The following is a 17,809-nucleotide window of genomic DNA, read 5'->3' as shown; positions in this document are numbered from 1 at the left end:
AGGCTTTTCCGACAGGCCCGATCCTGACTGCCCCCACCAGTTTCTGCCTCTTGGGACCTATCCTTCTCCCAAAGTGCCCAAAGTATCTTGAGTTAGGGTCACCAAATTTAGTAAATGAAAACATAGCAAGCCTGGGCAACATAGCAAGACCTTGTTTCTACAATCAACAACAACAACAACAAAACCCAGGCGCGGCGGCATGTGTTTGTGGCCCCAGCTACTCAGGAGGCTGAGGTGAGAGGATCGCCTGAGCTCAGAAGGTCAAGGTTGCAGTGAGCCATGATCGCACCATTGCATTCCAGCTTGGAAGAAAAAATAAATAAATAAAAGAAAAATAAACACAAGCGAAAGAAACTTACTAAAACACAAATTTTAAAAGAATTAAATAGAACACTGAGAAGTAAAAAGTAGTTGATGGAGCTGTTGGGCTGGACAGAGGGGAGGTCCCCAGCTAGCCCCAGGGACTTCTCATTCCTCTTGCAGAAAGGAAAGGGGCTTCTCCTGCAAAGCAGCTGCAGATTTGCTTATGAAAATGTTTGCTTTTCTTTTTTTTTGAGATGGAGTCTCGCTCTGTAGCCCAGGCTGGAGTGCAGTGGCATGATCTTGGCTCACTGCAACCCCTCCTGGGTTCAAGCGATTCTCCTGCCTCAGTCTCCCAAGTAGCTGGGACCACAGGCATGGATCACTGTAGCAGGACAAGCTGCAGACAAAACTCCTCAGACACCGGGGTAAAGAAGGAAGTGGTTTATTTGGCCGGGAATGTCGGCAGATTCGCGTCTTAAGAGCTGAGCTCCCCGAAAAAGAAATTCTTGGCCTTTTTAAAGGCTTACAACTTTAAGGGGTCCACATGAAAGGGTCGTGATAAATGGAGCAAGCGTGGGAAACGTGACTGGGGGCTACATGCATCAGCTAACAGAACAAAAAGTTTTACAATGCTTTTTTCATACAGTGTTTGGAATGTACAGATAACACAAGTAGTTTAGGTCAGGGGTTGATATTATTATTATTACTTTTTTTAACTCCTAGGACCGAATGATGGTGCCAAGGTTGTCTGGCTATTTATCTTACTTTTGTTTTTTTCCAACTTTTTGCTTTTTTTCTGCTCTTGTGAACTAGGCAAGGTGCGGGGAGGAGGGCAGCAGGAGTAGTAGTGGTCTCCTTCCTTACCACCATATCCAGCTAATTTTTGTATTTTTAGTAGAGACTGGGTTTCACCATGTTGGCCAGGCTGCTCTGGAACTCCTAACCTCGTGATCTACCCCTCTTGGCCTCCCAAAGTCCTGGGATTGCAGGTGTGAGCCACCGTGCCTGGCCCAAAATGTTTTCTTAAATGTGTTCTGTGCCTGGGCTTTGATTATCAACATGTTGAATGGCACGTCTGATCACCATAATTTTGAAGTGGTGACGGCTGTAAATTTCAAGGTGTCTGTGAAAACAGTATTTGATGTGGTCATTTCATGGGTGTTGCATGTGAGGTCATATTCATACCCGAAGGAAACATGAAATTTTCAGTCAAGGGCAATAAAAAAAAAAAAAAAAGAGGTAATTTTCCCCCCATCTCAGTTCACAGATTCTCTGAATTTTGATTTCTGATTTCCAGGTTAAGAAGTGGCTCTCAACCAGCATTTAAAAATAAAGAAATATAAAAATAGAAGTAGAGAAGAGAAAAAAATGCTAGTGTGTATTTCATGCACAAAGATGAAGCTGGGTTGTGAAATCTTTGCCTAGGTCTGGTGTTCAGGGGCCAGACTTTGCAGCTTGGCCACCTCAAGGTGAACTTCCAACTCTACCTCTAACTGCTGTGTAGGACAAGTGACTTTGCCCTCAGTGCCTCAGTTTCCTCATTTTGCAGAGATAATTGAAGTCCTGTCCTTCAATTGTTGTGGGTGGGGACTTTGGGTGGAGCCCCTGAAACAGGGCCTGGCCCTTCCCCTGATCACTGACTGTTTGTTGCATTAGAGGATCACTGGGTGTTTGGCTGTTGCATTACACGTGTTGCTTCCTGTGTCTCAAGTAGGATCAATTTCTCTCTGTGGATCATGGTCCCAAAGGGCTGAAAACGCTGTCCCTGGAGGCCCCTGGAGCTCTGATCTTGGCAAGTGCCCATGTGGACTTGGAGGCTTGGGAAGGGGACATGAAGAATGGGCCAGGTCTAGGGCTTATACTGATTTCCTGTTGCTACTGTGACAAATTACCACAGTGTGAGGCCTACTATCTCCAGCCATCTGCATCTCCTGCCTTTGCTCATGTTGAGCCCTCAAACTGTAATGCCCTCCTCCCCTTGTCTCCACTTGGCCAACTGTCCCTCATCCTTTAAGACTTACCTCAGACATTGCCTCCTCTAGGAAGACTTCCCTGAAGCACATCCCCCTCACCTCACCTCTGGGCAGGTGCCCACACACAATGACCTACATGTGTCCCCAACCATGCAGATGGCAAAGTGAACTGCCACTATCTGCCTCTGCACCAGCCTTCACCACGGTGTATACACACTCAGCTGAAACCTGGCCTCTTCTTTATACCCCCCAGTGCCAGGAGAGCCTGGTGAGGACAAGGCCTTGGCAAACATTTACTGAGTGAATGGATGAGTGAGTGGCTTCCCTGAGACCCCTTGAACACTCAGAGAAGCCTGGGACTGAGTGGCCAGAAGAGGCCCGCTGGATAGGCCTGGGGTGAGGGACAGTGGGGAGTGGTGGCCTTGAAGCCTGACTCTTCAAAGATTGTGGGACTGGCACAGAGACCCACAGCACCCCTGAGGGGGTGGTGCTGCTCTCTTTCTGTCCTCGGCAGAGTCACCTTTGCCCTATCCCTCATCTCAGTTCACTGGGCCCCAGCACTGCGGCCTTTGTCTCCAAGGAGCAGGGGAGGGTTTGGTTGTACCCCAGATGCAAGGACCAATCCTGGATGCACTGATTCTGCAGAAGCTTTATTTATTGGTGGATTCAGGTTCAGCGTCCCGACTCAGTTACTCCAGTACCGTCAGCCACCACCATCCAGATGGCCTCAGCTCGGATGGCCCCGTACCCCACCCTAGAGACCCGAGGGTGCCTTTGATGGTCATGTGACAGTAACTGGCGGTTCAGTGGTCGGCTCCTCTAGTGGGTAATTCCATTCAAAGCCAATGCTCTTGATGCCGAGGAGTCCATATTGGCCATAGATGCCCACCAGCACCTGCCCCTCTTGGCTGGGGTAGGCAGAGAAGATCTGGCCATCGAGCTTCCCAAAATAGAAAGTGCGGTCCTTGCTGGTGTACAGGACCATACCCCGGAGGAAAGCTTGGAAGGCGACAAAGACTTTTGTGATGTATTCGCCTGGCTGCAGGGTGACTTCCTGGGTATTCCCACCTGAGGCGCCCTGTTTCACGTCCCAGGTGTCTCCAAGTTTCACCTGGACACTGGGGGAGAGGCAAAGCTTTGGACGCCCAGATCTGGGATGGCCCAGCACATCCCGGGTCCTCAGCACCCCCACCCTCCTTCCCAGGATGCAGAGAGTCCAGCGCCATCAGAATTCGGGTCCCTGACACAAACTCACTGGTCACCAACCCTGGTTCTACCACTTTCAGGCCCTGTGATCTTGAGCTCATTACTCAGCCTCTTCGGACTTAGTTTCCCCATCTGCAAAGTGGATGTGATTTTTGGGAGGAGTCACTGAGGTCCAGGCGAGGAGAGCTCCGCGAAGTGCCTGGTCCACGTGACTGCAGAAGGCACCAGCTGCCGTCACTGTGGCCCACATATGAGCTGCCTCTGGCCGAGCCTGGACCTCCCAAGCCTTAGTCACTCTGAGCAGAGCAGCTCACAGACTGAGGGGCAGGTGACTTCCCACACTCGCCAGCACTTCCCCGACGGGGCTTATCTGCATCCCTCCCTCACTCTGCTGCTCTCCTAGGACGCACCCCTCCAGCTCGCCATGCTCACACAGTCTCCTCTGCTGCTGGGCTTCTCTCCCCTCTCCCAGGACCGCAGAACTCCTAAGTGCAGGGCAAAAATCCATCCCAGACCTCCAGCAGAGACACCTCGATATGAAGGAAATGGTCCTGGATTTCTGCCTCTAACACTTCTGCTGACTCATGTTCAGTCAGTGGTCCACTCTGACCCTTACCTCCTGTCTTCTTTGACAGTAATCGGACAGACTTCTCCCTGACTTTCCTATCAGGCGTGGGGACGGAGAGGTCATTTTTGGTTGAGTTGAGCTTGGGTTGAAGGGAGAAGGTAGGGAGGACGGTCTGACCTCTGCTCAAGCCATGAAGCATCGGTGGGAGCCAGGCATGCGTGGGAAAAGTGGCTACAGGTGCCTACCGGCTGCCCCGAGTTCCTGAAACTGTGGGATGGGTGGGGACATGGCCTCACTCACCTTTTCACCAGGAGAAGACCCACAGACACCCGCAGCCCTGTAATTTCATGGTCGTAATCTTCAGTGGTGGTGAAATACTTGCCTCCTCCAGGGCCGTACATCTCTGCAGAAAAGAGAACAAAAGGGAAGAAAATCCCCACGCAGTGATATGGGGGCAACCTCTGCCAGAACAGGGGACCCCGCCCCTCCAGGCAGACAGGATGGTTCTGTGACCAGAGTTAGTCTGGGACAAGGGCCGGGTGAGGCCCTGGCTCTCCTGGAGGGAGGCAGGGGAGGTTGAGGGCAGACTCCACCGACTTACTCCCTGCCCAGGTGGGGCCCCCCAGGAGGGCAAGCGTGAGCAGCAGCAGCATGGCCTCTGGCCGGCGCATCCCAGGGCTCTGTGGGAAGAAGAGAGGCCTCCTGACTCCAAAGCAAGGGCCAGTGTGGCCTCGCTGGGCCCCACCCATGGAGCCAAGCACCTTACCTCGCCTGTGACTGGGTGTCTGATTGTGTCGGGCACCCTTCACATCGCCTTTATACTCTCCTGGGCCCTCTGGGCCCCCATCCAGAAGGAAGGAGCAAGGGGCCACCAGGGGTACAGGAAGGAGCTGGCCGTGGGGCTCTTCCTGGGGGAAGGCCCAGGGCCGGCCTTGGGGAGGCTCCCGGACGTGTGGCATTTGCTGTCTTGGCTCTGCAGCCTACACAAACAGAGCTGGGGACAGTGACAGGCACTTCACGATCACCTCTGGGCTCTCTCAGTCAACACTGGTGCCGACCTGGATGGCAGAGTTGGGGAGAGGCTGGCTTATTGGCTTCCACCCAAGGGTAACAGGTCAAGGGTCCACAGAAGCTCCGTGGGGCCCACTGCCACCGTGGGCGACCTGGAGTCAGGGCCTCCTTCAGACTCAGGCAGCACCTGGTGCCTGGCAGGCTTCCTAGGACCCAGGCTGAGCTCGATGCGGGCCCCAAGAGAGCTTGAATGGACCACCCAGCCCTTTGTGTCCTGTGCCCTGTGCAACAGGTGCCCCAGGCACTGGCCCTCAAGGCACTGCCCTTGGAGGCTGCCTGGGTTTCTCCTCTGTGCTGCATCTGGGTGGAGCGGGTATGAGCCAGTGTTCAGGGGCTCAGAGATCATGGGAGGGAAGGACACCAAAGGTGCAGTCCTTGCCACGATGGGAGGCAGAGGGCCTGGGGAGGGCGACCCCCCAGGCTGGTGTTTGGAGATGTCTCGTCCCAAGGACCCTGAAGGACCCAGGGCATTGGGAGTGAGCTGGAGTCTGCAGAAGAGGTGGGGTGTCGGATAAGGATCAGGGGAGAAGAGACAAAGGCTGTCAGATGCCCTGCAATCAGGGGACAGATTGCAGCTCAAACGCAGTTCCATGCGTGTCCTCAGGACACCTTTCGTGTGTGTTCCAGGGACTGAAGCTCCGCAGGGCCCATGACCACTCGGAACAGCCACAGAGCCATGATCACCAACACAGGACCCTCGAGCCAGAGGCGGGTCCAGCCCGGCTTCCTTATGTAGCTGGGCTGGGATCTGCAGGCGCTTGCTTCACCTCTCTGGGCCTCTGTTCTGTGTGGATAACAGCAGAACCTCCCCTGAGGGTGCTGTGAGGAGCTGAGATCCTCCCCCCGGGGCCAGTTTCCCTGACCCTTAGACTTTATGCCTTGGGGGAGACTGTACAACGTTAATCTTTGGAGAGAGCAAAAGCTGAGAAATCACAGGCGCGTCCACCTGCAGATGCTGCGAGCCCCGGTGGTGGATCCCTGGCTTTGGAAAACTTGGGTGGAGAGGGTGGGGGACCCTCCCACTGCACACCCATCCCCCAGGGAAACAGGGTGGAAGGCCAATGTATCTGGACCCCACATGCTTCCCAGGCAGAGCGGTGTGGAGAAGGGCTTTGCGTATGCACAGAATGACTCTGGAAGTGCTGGCTCGCCAGGAACGGGGACGCTGGTCTCAACGGGATGAGGGTGGGCAGGGGCTGCAAGAGGGGCGGGACTTTAATGACTTGAACCAGGGCCTGCGCCAGGGGTGGCGATATACGGCCCAGCCAACCACCACCTGGGCACCTCTGCCCAGCCCATGAGCAAAGAATGTCTCCTACATGTTAACATTCTTAGGAAACATTCTAAAGAACGATGTCTTGTGGTCCATGAAAATTATTTGAAATTCCCACGCCCCAGTTCATAAGTCAAGCATCATTGGCCCACAGCCGCCGTGCACTCATTGGCATGTGGCCTGTGTCTGCCTTCATGCTTGCACAGAAGCTCACATGGCTGTGACAGAGACCTGCAGCCCCTGAACCTAAATTCTACTATCTGGCCCTTCACACAAAATGTCCACCCACCCCTGGTCAATACCTATTCCCAAAGAACCACCATAGCCCTGTACCTGGTGCTGGATGGCACAGTCAGGAAGGGGGCTCCCCGTGACCCCCCAGCCCTGACGGGGCAGGAGCAGAGCAGCACATTAACCTTGGCACCTGGCCCTTGCTCTGGCGCCTGTACCATCTCCCTGGAGAGGCTGATCAGGGCTGGGTTCCTACTGACTAGTGTTTCAAGGTGAGGCCCCAGTTGCACCTCTCTGCACCCCCTCAAGCGCTCCTCTGATTTCGAGGGAAGCAGACCCCAGGCTGGGGGAGGGTAAGAGGAGCCCCTCTCAGGAGGAACCTCCTTCAGGGAGGTGGAGGTGGAAGAGGCCAAGCCCTTGGCCAGCACAGCTCTTGGAGACAGGAGCTCAGAGGTGGCACAAAGGGGCTGTGTTCTTGCCCCAGCCCAGCCTGAGGGCACCTTTCCATGTTTTGCTGGCAGTTCAGAGGCCTTCTTCCTAACTCCAGGCTGACAGGGTTTGGTGCCCAGAAGGAGAGTCATCTGCGCCAGGACTCCAGAAGCACCAGCTGGGGTTGGGGGGACTAGGAGGCAGAGACAGTATACACTGGAGGGGAGGTTAAGATGGTACGAACATGGGGATCACACATGCTCATTCATACACGTGCACTTGAAGATGCATGCATACACATGCACCCAGACACACACCGCCCAGCCTCTCCTGCACGCGGGGGGCATGCACACACGACACCCCTCTTCACCTGCATGCCTGACCTGGGGAAGAAGCCCACCTAGTGGGAGGCACCCCTCTCCCACCCTCCATCTGCCCTGGACCAAGTGCTGGCCCTGAGCCTGCGTACAGGGAGACTCAACACAGGCCCTTTGTCCCTTGGGATCAGGGCTCCCAAGAGAGGGATTTACTGAGCATTTATTCCTGCCCCGGGCACACCCAGTCCTCATTCTGCCAGGAGAGGGGAACAATGAGGCCTTCTCCTGCCTGCAGAGGTGGCCCTGGGCCGGCTGGTCCTTGTGTGCCAGGAGTCGGGTTAGGGCCACAAGTCCCTGGCCTCCCTGCCCTTCAGGTGTGGGACTTGGGAAGACCCCTCTGTGGCTCTGCAGCCTGAGGCACAGCAGACAAGAGGGTCTCCATCTGCAACCCATGCAGCAGCCAGGACCTCCCTGCAGCCCCTGGGCCAGGCTGAGCCTCTGCAGGAAGCCCCCAGCCTCACCGGAGGCAAGAACCTGAGTCCCTGGCTCAGATCTCCGGGTAGGACTGATCTGACTGAGACCCTGGGCAAAACCAGGAGCTGACACCTCCTAGGGCCTCAGCGGATCCCTGGGGCTCAGGAACCAGAGGGAAGGTCCTGCTGGCTGGGGGAGGGGCAGCATCAGAAGCCCAGGGGTCTTTGCCCCAACCCCAGCAGGGCGACACAGGGCTGTGCCTGTGACTTGTCCTTGAGCGTCTGCTGCTGGAGAAGGAGGCCCTGAGGGAAGGCACTGCAGCCTTGTGCTCCTGAAACCCGAAGCTCCCGCACGCCCGCCTGCGCCCTCACTGAGTTCCTGTTGGTGCCACACTCTGTGCTAAGCGTTTTATCTGCACTTTCCCCAGAGAAACTCAATATTTTTAATGGAAAACCAGGACACATAACCACACATTTTGCCTAATCTTTCATATAATTCACCTTCCACTAGTGTTGAAAATAGAATGCACTATTCCCAAGTTTCAAGTCGATGGAGGCGGGATTCCCGGGTTCTGGTTTCTGCAGCCTGCCCTGGTGCGTGTGTTGCTCCTTGGCGTCTGGGTCAGCTCAGGCTGCTGTAACACAAATCCCACGCCGTAGGGGGCTGGTAGACAAGAGACGTTTGTTTCTCACAGTTCTGGAGGCTGGAAGTCCAGGATCAAAGTGCTGAGCGATGCAGCTGCTGGTGAGGGTTCCTTTCTGGCATGCAGACCCCCATCTTCTCACCGTGTCCTCTTCTTTTTTTTTTTTTTTTTTTTTTTTTGAGACGGAGTCTCGCTCTGTCACCCAGGCTGGACTGCAGTGGCCGGATCTCAGCTCACTGCAAGCTCCGCCTCCCGGGTTCACGCCATTCTCCTGCCTCAGCCTCCCGAGTAGCTGGGACTACAGGCGCCCGCCACCTCGCCCGGCTAGTTTTTTGTATTTCTTAATAGAGACGGGGTTTCACCGTGTTAGCCAGGATGGTCTCGATCTCCTGACCTCGTGATCCGCCCGTCTCGGCCTCCCAAAGTGCTGGGATTACAGGCTTGAGCCACCGCGCCCGGCCCGTGTCCTCTTCTTTGGGGAGGGGTGAAGAAGAGAGTCCTGGTCTCCTTTTCTTATAAGGGCCCTAACCCATCGCTGGGGGTCCTGTGCTCATGGCCTCATCTCAACCTCATCACCTTCAAAGGTCCTACCTCTGACACATATGCTTAGAGCTTAGAGCTTCCACATATGAACTTTCGGGGACAAAGACAGCCCATAGCACCTGGTTAGCATCCCCCTGAATCTCTCCTGAGGCAGGCACGTGCTTAGAACCTGGGGCTCGCCCCACTCCCCTGACCTCCCCTCATGGGGGCCAGGAAGTGCCCCACAGGGGCCCACCCTGTCCACCTCCGTGGCTGTGCTCCAGCTGACTTGCTCGGGCCCTGTCCTGTGAATGGAGGAAGGATGTCCGGCTCAGCCTTCGCACCTGCCCCGGTAGATTCCGTGATAAGTGACCTGAGCAGCCTGGCCCGGCGCTACACTCCGACCCTGTTCCTGACTGCACCTCACGCAGCCACTCTCAGCCTCGATTTCTCTGTCAATAAACAGGCCCCAGCACACCCCAGCGCCTGAGGCTGTTGGGAGGGAGGAGCGAGACAATGTTTGTGGCCGCCGGCCATCTGCTGGGGAAACCAGTCCGTGTTATTGAGGTGATATGGTTTGGCTGTGTCCCCGCCCAAATCTCATCTTGAATTGTAGTTCCCATCATTCCCACATGTTGTGGGAGGGACCTGGTGAGAGGTAATTCAATCGTGGGCAGTGAGTTACTGCCATGTTGCTGTTCTCGTGATAGAGAGTGAATTCTCACAACATCTGCTGGTTTTATACAGAGATGTTCCCCGTTTTGCCCGGCACTTCTCCTTACTGCCACCATGTGAAGAAGGACGTGTTTGCTTCCCTTTCTGCCGTGATAGTAAGTTTCCTGAGGCCTCCCCAGCCATGCTGAACTGTGAGTCAATTAAACCTGTTTCCTTTATAAAATACCTACCCTCAGTTATGTCTTTATTAGCAGCATGAGAATGGACTGATACATGAGGACCAGCCCGGATGAGGCCCTCGATGATGTCAGACACTAGAACAGCCTCACACTGGTTTGAGTCAGTTGCTCGTCTCCTTCCCAGGAGTGGTTGAGCCCTCCCTGGGAGGCTGCAGAGGGAGTAGCCCTGTGGGTGCGTCACTGGTCCGGGAGGCCAGTTCCTGACTGCGGCCTCCACTGTGAGCCATGTGGAGGGCCTAGAATTTTTGAGACTCGAGGATGGACGGTCCAGACGGACCAAGATGGCGGAAGCTGAGGATGGGCCCTGAGGAGCTGTCCTCCAAGGACAAAGCCAACAGACATTTCCCCTACATTTACCACCCAAATTCAGACATATTGGAGAGTAAAAGGTGACAGTGACACCCATGCACTCCCTGCCTCTCCTGTCCTCAGCATTCTCCTGTGTGGATGTCACTACATTTGCCCATGTCCCGGACCCTCCGTCCACCCATCGCTTCATCTGCTTTCCTCAGACATATCAGGTGCTGACCTCAGTTCACCTCCCCTCAGACACTTCCGCATGCGTGTCATTAACCAGACTGTCGTAGGGTTGGGCTTTTCTCATTTTGAAGTGTAATTTGCATACAATGAAATCACAAATTTGGAAGTGTATATTCACAGGTTTTATTATTTATTTATTTGTTTATTTTGAGATGAACTCTCTGTCGCCCAGGCTGGAGTGCAGTGGTGTAATCTTGGCTCTCTGCAAGCTCCACCTCCTGGTTCAAGCGATTCTCCTGCCTCAGCCTCCTGAGTAGCTGGAATTACAGGCACCAGTCACCATACCCAGCTAATTCTTGTGTTTTTAGTAGAGACGGGGTTTCACCATGTTGGGCAGGCTGGTCTCGAACTCCTGACCTCAAGGGGCCCACCCGCCTCGGCCTCCCAAACTGGTGGGAATTGTAGGTGTGAGCCACCATGCCCGGCCTATTCACAGGTTTTAAAACATTATTTTTTATTGCGATAAAATACACATAACATGAAACCACTTTAACCATTTTATTTTTTAATTTTTTGAGACCGAGTCTCGCTCTGTCACCCACGCTGGAGTGCAGTGACGCTATCTCGGCTCACTGCAGCCTCCATCTCCCAGGTTCAAGAGATTCTCCTGCCTCAGCCTCCCAAGTAGCTGGGATTACAGCATCCACCAGCACCACCAGCTAATTTTTGTATTTTTAGTGGAGATGGGGTTTCACCATATTGGCCAGGCTGGTCTCCAACTCCTGAGCTTGTGATCTGCCTGTCTCGGCCTCCCAAAGTGCTGGGATTACAGGTGAGAGCCACAGCGCCCAGCCCACTTTAATCATTTTAAATGTCTAGTTCAGCAGAAAGTCATCCATTACTTAACAACAAGTATACCTTCTGAGAAAAGTGTGGCTAGGTGATGTCAACATTGCAGGAACATCACAGAGTGCATTTCCACATACCTATGTGGCATAGACTGCTACACGCAGGGTAGGCGGTCTAGCCTATTGCTCTTAGACTACAAAGCTACAGAGCTTGTTACCATACTAAACACTGTAGGCAACTCTAACACAATAATACGTATTTGTGTATCTAAACATAGAAAAGTACAATCGAAATATGGTATTATAATCTTATGGAACCACTGTCGTGTACCTGTGTGGTCAATCACTGAGCAAAACCTCATTATGTGGCATGTAATTGTACATTCCCATTTTCACTGATCCGTTCATTGGTCAATGGATTCTCGGGTTGCTTTCATGTCAGCTACTGTGAATAATCCTGCTATGAACATGGGTATACAAATATCTCTTGAAGGCCGGGCATGGTGGCTCACACCTTCACCCTGGCACTTTGGGAGGCCGTGGAGGGCAGATCACCTGAGGTCAGAAGTTCAAGACTAGCCTGGCCAACACGGCGAAACCTCATCTCTACTAAAAATACAAAAATTAGCCGAGCATGGTGGTGGGTGCCTCTAATCCCAGCTACTCTGGAGGCTGAGACAGGAGAATCACATGGACCCAAGAGGCAGAAGTTGCAGTGAGCCAAGATCCCGCCACTGCACTCTAGCCCGAGCGACAGAGCAAGACACCATCTCAAAAACAAACCCCCAAAACTAAACCCCCCCAAAAAACAAAAACCAGTATATCTTGAAGACCTTCCTTTCAGTTCTTTTGGGTGTATACTCGGAAGTGGAATTACAGCCCGGTGCGGTGGCTCATGCCTGTAATCCCAGCACTTTGAGAGGCGGAGGGGGTGGATCACCTGAGATCAGGAGTTGGAAACCAGCCTGGTTAACATGGCGAAACCCCGTCTCTACTAAAAATACAAAAATGAGCCAGGTGTGCTGGTGCGTGTCTGTAACCCCAGCTACTTGGGAGGCTGAGGCAGGAGAATCGCTTGAATCTGGGAGGTGGAGGTTGCAGTGAGCTGGGATCACACCAATGCATTCCAGCCTGGGCGACAACAGCGAAATTCCATCTCAACAACATCAAAAAAATTTGTTTCAGAGGAGTGAAGAAAGCCCAGTGGGAGCCCGCAGTGGGGACGGCCTGGGTAGAGACTTGGCAGGATCCCCATTCTGGGTGGAACCGGCCCAAGAGCACTGTTTTCCCAAGAAAGTCTCATGGGCCGGGCGCGGTGGCTCAAGCCTGTAATCCCAGCACTTTGGGAGGCCGAGATGGGCGGATCACGAGGTCAGGAGATCGAGACTATCCTGGCTAACACAGTGAAACCCCGTCTCTACTAAAAAATACAAAAAAACTAGCTGGGCATGGTGGCGGGCGCCTGTAGTCCCAGCTACTCGGGAGGCTGAGGCAGGAGAATGGCGTAAACCCAGGAGGCGGAGCTTGCAGTGAGCCGAGATCCGGCCACTGCACTCCAGTCTGGGCGACAGAGCGAGACTCCGTCTCAAAAAAAAAAAAAAAAAAAGGAAAAAAAAAATAGAAAGTCTCATGAAGGATCAGCCATGCTGCTAGGCCCCATCCGGCCCTCAGGGGCCCCCAGGCTTTAAGGGGACTCCTGGCTCACGGCCAGGCCCTTGGTGCTGGAGGAGGTGGTAGGTGGAGGACACCGGGCACCAAGCGGGCAGCCAGGACCCCTGGGCTGCAGACAAGAAAGGGACTGTGGGGTCCACCGGGTCTGGGCCACATCAAGGAGTGTGGTTGAAGATCCGCCCTAGGAGCTGAAAGCCAGGGCGCTATCAGGGCTGAGAGTCCCCAAACAGCCCTTGGGCCCAGGAGTGTGAAGCTGGGAGTAGAGGGCAGAGCTCCCACCCCGCCCCGCCCCCAGGGGGCGCCCCAGGCTCGGCGCGAGAGGAGGCAGAGGAGGCGCCAGGCCGCTGGAGAGGAGGCCATGGGCGTGCGCGGGGCGCTGCTGCTGGCGCTGCTGCTGGCGCTGGCGGGACTCGGGAAGCCGGGTGAGCTCGGGGCGCTGCTGGCGGGACAGGGAGGGGGGGCGACGGGGAGGACGGGAGGTGGAGGCCGCGGGGAGCTCACTTCTTGTCTCCTGCAGAGTCAGATGAGGTGGATCTGTCGTCAGGTAGGGCGCTCAGGATGCGTGATGCCCGCCGGGGCCGTTGGGCTGAGGTGCACGGGGGCGGGGGGAGGGGAAGGGGGGCCTCTACTGCTCTCTCGGCCTCGCCGCCGGGATCGAGAACTCTGTTGGTGTGGAAAGTAACCAATGGGCGCTGGAGGGGGATGGGCAGGCCCTGCAGAGCACGTGGGAGGGTCTCCAGTGTCACCTACTTCCTGCTCTACACACGCGAGGGGACACTGGGTGGGTAAAAGCGTGGTTTCCTGGCTGGGTTGAAGGGGAGAAAGGGAGAGGTCGGGCTTGGGGGGCTGCCTCCCGCGGCTCAGCAGTTCCACTGACCATCCGAGGACCATGCGGCCAACGGGTCATCACGACGCGCATCGTGGGTGGACTGGACGCTGAACTCGGGCGTTGGCCATGGCAGGGGAGCCTGCGCCTGTGGGATTCCCACGTGTGCGGAGCGAGTCTGCTCAGCCACCGCTGGGCGCTCACTGCGGCGCACTGCTTTGAAGAGTGAGTGGGGTGCGAACTGAGGGGTGTGGGGACGGGCAGGAGCAGGGCTGGAGGGAGTGCCACCTAACTTTACCTATGGTCTGATGCCACACTTGGGCGTGAATGTGGTGCGTGGATGCCGCCTGGTGTTCTACTGAGCCCCAGGCTCTGCTGCAGCCGGTTACACCCATTCCAGTTCCTTTTGGGTCTCCGGGAGGGAACCCTGTTCAGGTTCTTCCAGAATGTTCTTCCAGAACATTTCCACACACTTTTGGGTATTCTCTCCCTTTTTCTTTTAACCCAAAGCTCACCACCATCCATCCCACCCTCATTCCCCCTCCTGGTGGACGTGCAGTACAGTGTGGAGCACTGAACCAAGGCGAGCACGCCCCGGACGCTATGTGGACTCCATCCTGCCAAGCCCACACTGCTGTGGTGCATCTGCCCATTCCTCCTTGGGCTGCATGGGGGTGCCCCTGGAGGCCTTGGCTTAATGCAAGGGTCCTTGGGACAGCTCTGGGAGATGACAAGACCCCACCCTCCTGCTCCAGGAGCAGGTCCTAGGACTTTGGTTGTGATCTCTCTGGGCTCTTTCATTTCTACAGGGGACCCTGGGTGTTAGCAAGTAGTAGCAATGCCACAGTCTCCCCTCCTGGACTGGGCCCCAGTTGTGCTCAGGCAGCCAGCCCTCCGTCCAGGGCCCCTGATTGCTCTCTTCTCTTCTACCAGAGAGAGTGACCTTAGTGATCCCTCTGGGTGGACGATCCAGTTTGGCCAGCTGAGTTCCATGCCATCCTTCTGGAGCCTGCAGGCCTACTACACCCGTTACTTCGTGTCGAATATCTATCTGAGCCCTCGCTACCTGGGGAATTCACCCTATGACATTGCCTTGGTGAAGCTGTCTGCACCTGTCACCTACACTAACCACATCCAGCCCATCTGTCTCCAGGCTTCCACATTTGAGTTTCAGAACCGGACAGACTGCTGGGTGACCGGCTGGGGGAACATCAAAGAGGATGAGGGTGAGGCTGGGGACAGGCAGGTCAGGGAGGAACTGTCTTTGTTCACCTGTTCCCCTACACAGGCACAATAGCCCCTTGGTTGGTCTGGGAGTGCAGGCTACGCCCCTCTTGTGCACAGTCTCTCCTCACCTGCCAGGGCAGGGACCAAACACCCAGTCTCTCCCTTCCAGGGGCTGTGGGGGCCAGAAGGAGAGTGTGAGAGGGAGGCCAGCTTGGTACAGGCCTGTGGGTGGTAGGGTGGTGGAGGGGTTCTGGAGGGCTTGGCGACATAAACGTCAGACTTGAATTTATTGCTGCATCTTTCCATCTCCCCCGGTGCTCACCAATGCCCCAGGCATCAGGCTCCCGGGCTGCCTCTCCAAGCCTCTTGCACCCACCCTAGCTCTGGCCGATTCTCCTGCAGCACTGAGCCCATTCCTCTCCCCATAAATTTTCAAGCCATGCTCAACCGCAGCTCCCACGGAAACCCCTCTTGGGATTCTCTGGTGGGCCTGCCCTGGCACCTGCATGTCCCCCAACACACATGCCCTGAAAGAAGTGGGCCCAGCATCTGGAGGAGCCCTGGGGCTGGCAGCCCCCGACTGGGTGTGTTCCCTGTATTAGGAATCCCCTTCCCTCTGCTCCCCTGTCTGGCCTGTCCCTGCATCATCCCACAACAGTAGTAACAATAACAAACGTGGTTCCTTGAGCACACGCAGTGTGCCTGGCACTGTTCTAGGCATGGGGACCCAGCAGTGAGGCAGGCGCGGCCTCTCCTCCTCCTGGAGCTCACCTAGGAATGAAGTTGGTAACGTTTTTATACCCATTTTACAGATGAGAAAACTGAGAGGGTTATGGAAATTGCCAAGAACTGATAAATGGAGAAGTCAGGGCCCCTTGCCTTAGAGAGGGTAAGGGATGTCCCCAGGTCACACCCCGGCAGTTGGAAGTGGGAATGGGAAACTCAGCACTGGAGCCGCCTCCCTCTAGAGGAGGGATCCTTTCCCTTCCCTGAGAAGGGCCCCTGCTGCAAAGATGAGTGGGTGTGAGCCGGGGGCACGGCCAGGCTGCTTCTGCCACCCTCTCTCCCCAGCCCAGAGTGGACAGGTCACACCAACCCCAGGCTGCGCCTCAACTCACAGTGTAGGGGAGGCGGGGGGCAGGCACTTCTGGAGCCCCCTGCCTGGTATGCACCTTTGCTCTGCCCTGCGCTGACTGGGAGGCCTTGGGCAAAGCTGTTCATCCCACGGTGCCTCAGTTTCCTCCCCTGTGAAACAGGGTAATGATGGTTCCACATCACAGGCTAGTTCCCAGGTTGTTAGTCCCAAGGGCTTAGGAGAGACCCCGCTGATGGGAAGCGCTGCCTGCAGGTTGGGCCTTGTTGTCTTTTGTCATCCTGTGCAGTACAAGGTGCTGGCTGGGACTCTGAGGCAAGAATTGGACAGGTGTGGGTTCCTGTCAGGCTCTGAGACTTCCCCAGTGCCTTGCCGGGGGTCAGCGGGGTGATATCCCCCTGACTCTCCTTATCTGGGAGTGGGTCCTGTTGACTGCTGCCTCCCAGGGGTACTGGGGGGGGCCCTAAGAGCGCCGCAACAAGCTTGTGCCCAGGCCCTGAAAGCACCCAGCTGCTACTGAGGCCAGGGCTGCAGCCAGGCTGCCTCTCCCCCAGGTCTGGCTTTGGGTGCTCATCTTAACACCATCTCAGCTGCCTTCACCCCTCCCCCTGCTCCTTTTTGCTAAGGAATCTCTCCGTGGGCGCAGGCAGGGCCATTGTTGCCATTCTACAGATAGGGAAAGTGAGGCTGGGGGAGCTCTGACAGCCTGTCTCTCGCTGGGGCCTTCGTGATGCTGCTGAGGGCCTCTGCTGTGCTGGGGTCTGGGCTGGAGCTGGGGGTAATGGGGATGAACCTGCCAGGCACAGTGGGTGCCCTAGGACCCCCACCCCCACAGCCTATGCCATCCCTCCCTAGAGGGGCCTCAGGTTGGTGTCTCTCTCTTTCCCTCTATCGTCCCCACAGAACTGCCATCTCCCTATACCCTCCAGGAAGTTCAGGTCGCCATCATAAACAACTCTATGTGCAACTACCTCTTCTTCAAGTACAGTTTCCGCACGGACATCTTTGGAGACATGGTTTGTGCTGGCGATGCCCAAGGCGAGAAGGATTCCTGCTTTGTGAGTGTCCCTGCCACCACTCCCAGCCCAGGAAAGCAACCTGTGTCCCTGTGCCTTATTTGACCCTCATGCCAACCCCAGGAGGTGGAGACTGTTGCCCCACTCTGCAGATGGAGAAACGGAGGCTTGGCCGCTGCCAGGGGGAGGACAAGGATGTGCACCCAGTCTACCCAGCCCCACAGCCCTTCCTGCTCTCGGCTTCTCCCCTGCCCCACTCACTCCGCCCCAGGCTGATCTCAGCCCCGCTGCTCCCCAGGGTGACTCAGGTGGACCCTTGGCCTGTAACAAGAATGGACTGTGGTATCAGATTGGAGTCGTGAGCTGGGGAGTGGGCTGTGGTCGGCCCAATCGGCCCGGTGTCTACACCAATGTCAGCTACCACTTCGGGTGGATCCAGAAGCTGATGGCCCAGAGTGGCATGTCCCAGCCAGACCCCTCCTGGCCGCTGCTCTTTCTCCCTCTTCTCTGGGCTCTCCCACTCCTGGGGCCAGCCTGAGCCTACCCAAGCCCGTGCAGGCTGGGGCCACTGCTAAGTCAGGCCCTGGTTCTCTTCTGTCTTGTTTGGTAATAAATACATTCCAGTTGATGCCTTGCAGAGTATTCCTCAAATGCGGTGGCTTCATGGACAGCTCATTCTCTCTTGTGCAGCCGGCCTGTCTGTGCCCCTGGCTCACACCCACAT

General features: G+C 55.8%; 2 protein-coding genes across 3 annotated transcripts; one reads left to right on the top strand and one right to left on the bottom strand.

Annotated features, from left to right (window-relative positions):
• Positions 1-2,905: 2,905 nt before the first annotated feature.
• Positions 2,906-4,976, bottom strand: ZG16B (zymogen granule protein 16B). Of its 2 annotated transcripts, XM_025370393.1 has the most exons (4): positions 4,817-4,976; positions 4,652-4,730; positions 4,351-4,453; positions 2,906-3,394 (listed from the first exon to the last, which is right to left on the bottom strand). In XM_025370393.1, the coding sequence occupies exons 2-4, from the start codon at positions 4,719-4,721 to the stop codon at positions 3,058-3,060; spliced, it is 510 nt and encodes a 169-aa protein (XP_025226178.1). In that variant the 5' UTR covers positions 4,722-4,730; positions 4,817-4,976; the 3' UTR covers positions 2,906-3,057. The 2 variants fall into 2 exon arrangements, with proteins under 2 accessions (XP_025226178.1, XP_025226179.1); XM_025370394.1 differs by lacking the exon at positions 4,817-4,976 and having other exon boundaries at positions 4,652-4,771.
• An 8,293-nt stretch (positions 4,977-13,269) lies between these two features.
• On the top strand, positions 13,270-17,736 carry PRSS21 (serine protease 21). The gene is made up of 5 exons (XM_025369742.1): positions 13,270-13,345; positions 13,695-13,974; positions 14,683-14,975; positions 16,973-17,127; positions 17,384-17,736. The coding sequence occupies exons 1-5, from the start codon at positions 13,282-13,284 to the stop codon at positions 17,621-17,623; spliced, it is 1,032 nt and encodes a 343-aa protein (XP_025225527.1). The 5' UTR covers positions 13,270-13,281; the 3' UTR covers positions 17,624-17,736.
• The last annotated feature ends 73 nt before the right edge of the window (positions 17,737-17,809 follow it).

The sequence above is a fragment of the Theropithecus gelada genome, chromosome 20 (assembly GCF_003255815.1).
Source record: "Theropithecus gelada isolate Dixy chromosome 20, Tgel_1.0, whole genome shotgun sequence".
Classification (NCBI taxonomy): domain Eukaryota; kingdom Metazoa; phylum Chordata; class Mammalia; order Primates; family Cercopithecidae; genus Theropithecus; species Theropithecus gelada.
Note: the sequence above shows the minus strand (reverse complement) of the source record. Positions and strands in the feature narration are given on the sequence as shown.

Coding starts and splice junctions, on each gene's coding strand:
- ZG16B (XM_025370393.1), bottom strand. CDS start 4,721: ATGCGCCGGCCAGAGGCCATGCTGCTGCTGCTCACGCTTGCCCTCCTG. Junction 4,454..4,651: donor GGGCCCCACCTGGGCAGGGA/GTAAGTCGGTGG, acceptor TCTTTTCTGCAG/AGATGTACGGCCCTGGAGGA. Junction 3,395..4,350: donor GGTCTTCTCCTGGTGAAAAG/GTGAGTGAGGCC, acceptor CCTCTCCCCCAG/TGTCCAGGTGAAACTTGGAG.
- PRSS21 (XM_025369742.1), top strand. CDS start 13,282: ATGGGCGTGCGCGGGGCGCTGCTGCTGGCGCTGCTGCTGGCGCTGGCG. Junction 13,346..13,694: donor GGCGGGACTCGGGAAGCCGG/GTGAGCTCGGGG, acceptor TACACACGCGAG/GGGACACTGGGTGGGTAAAA. Junction 17,128..17,383: donor GCGAGAAGGATTCCTGCTTT/GTGAGTGTCCCT, acceptor GCTGCTCCCCAG/GGTGACTCAGGTGGACCCTT.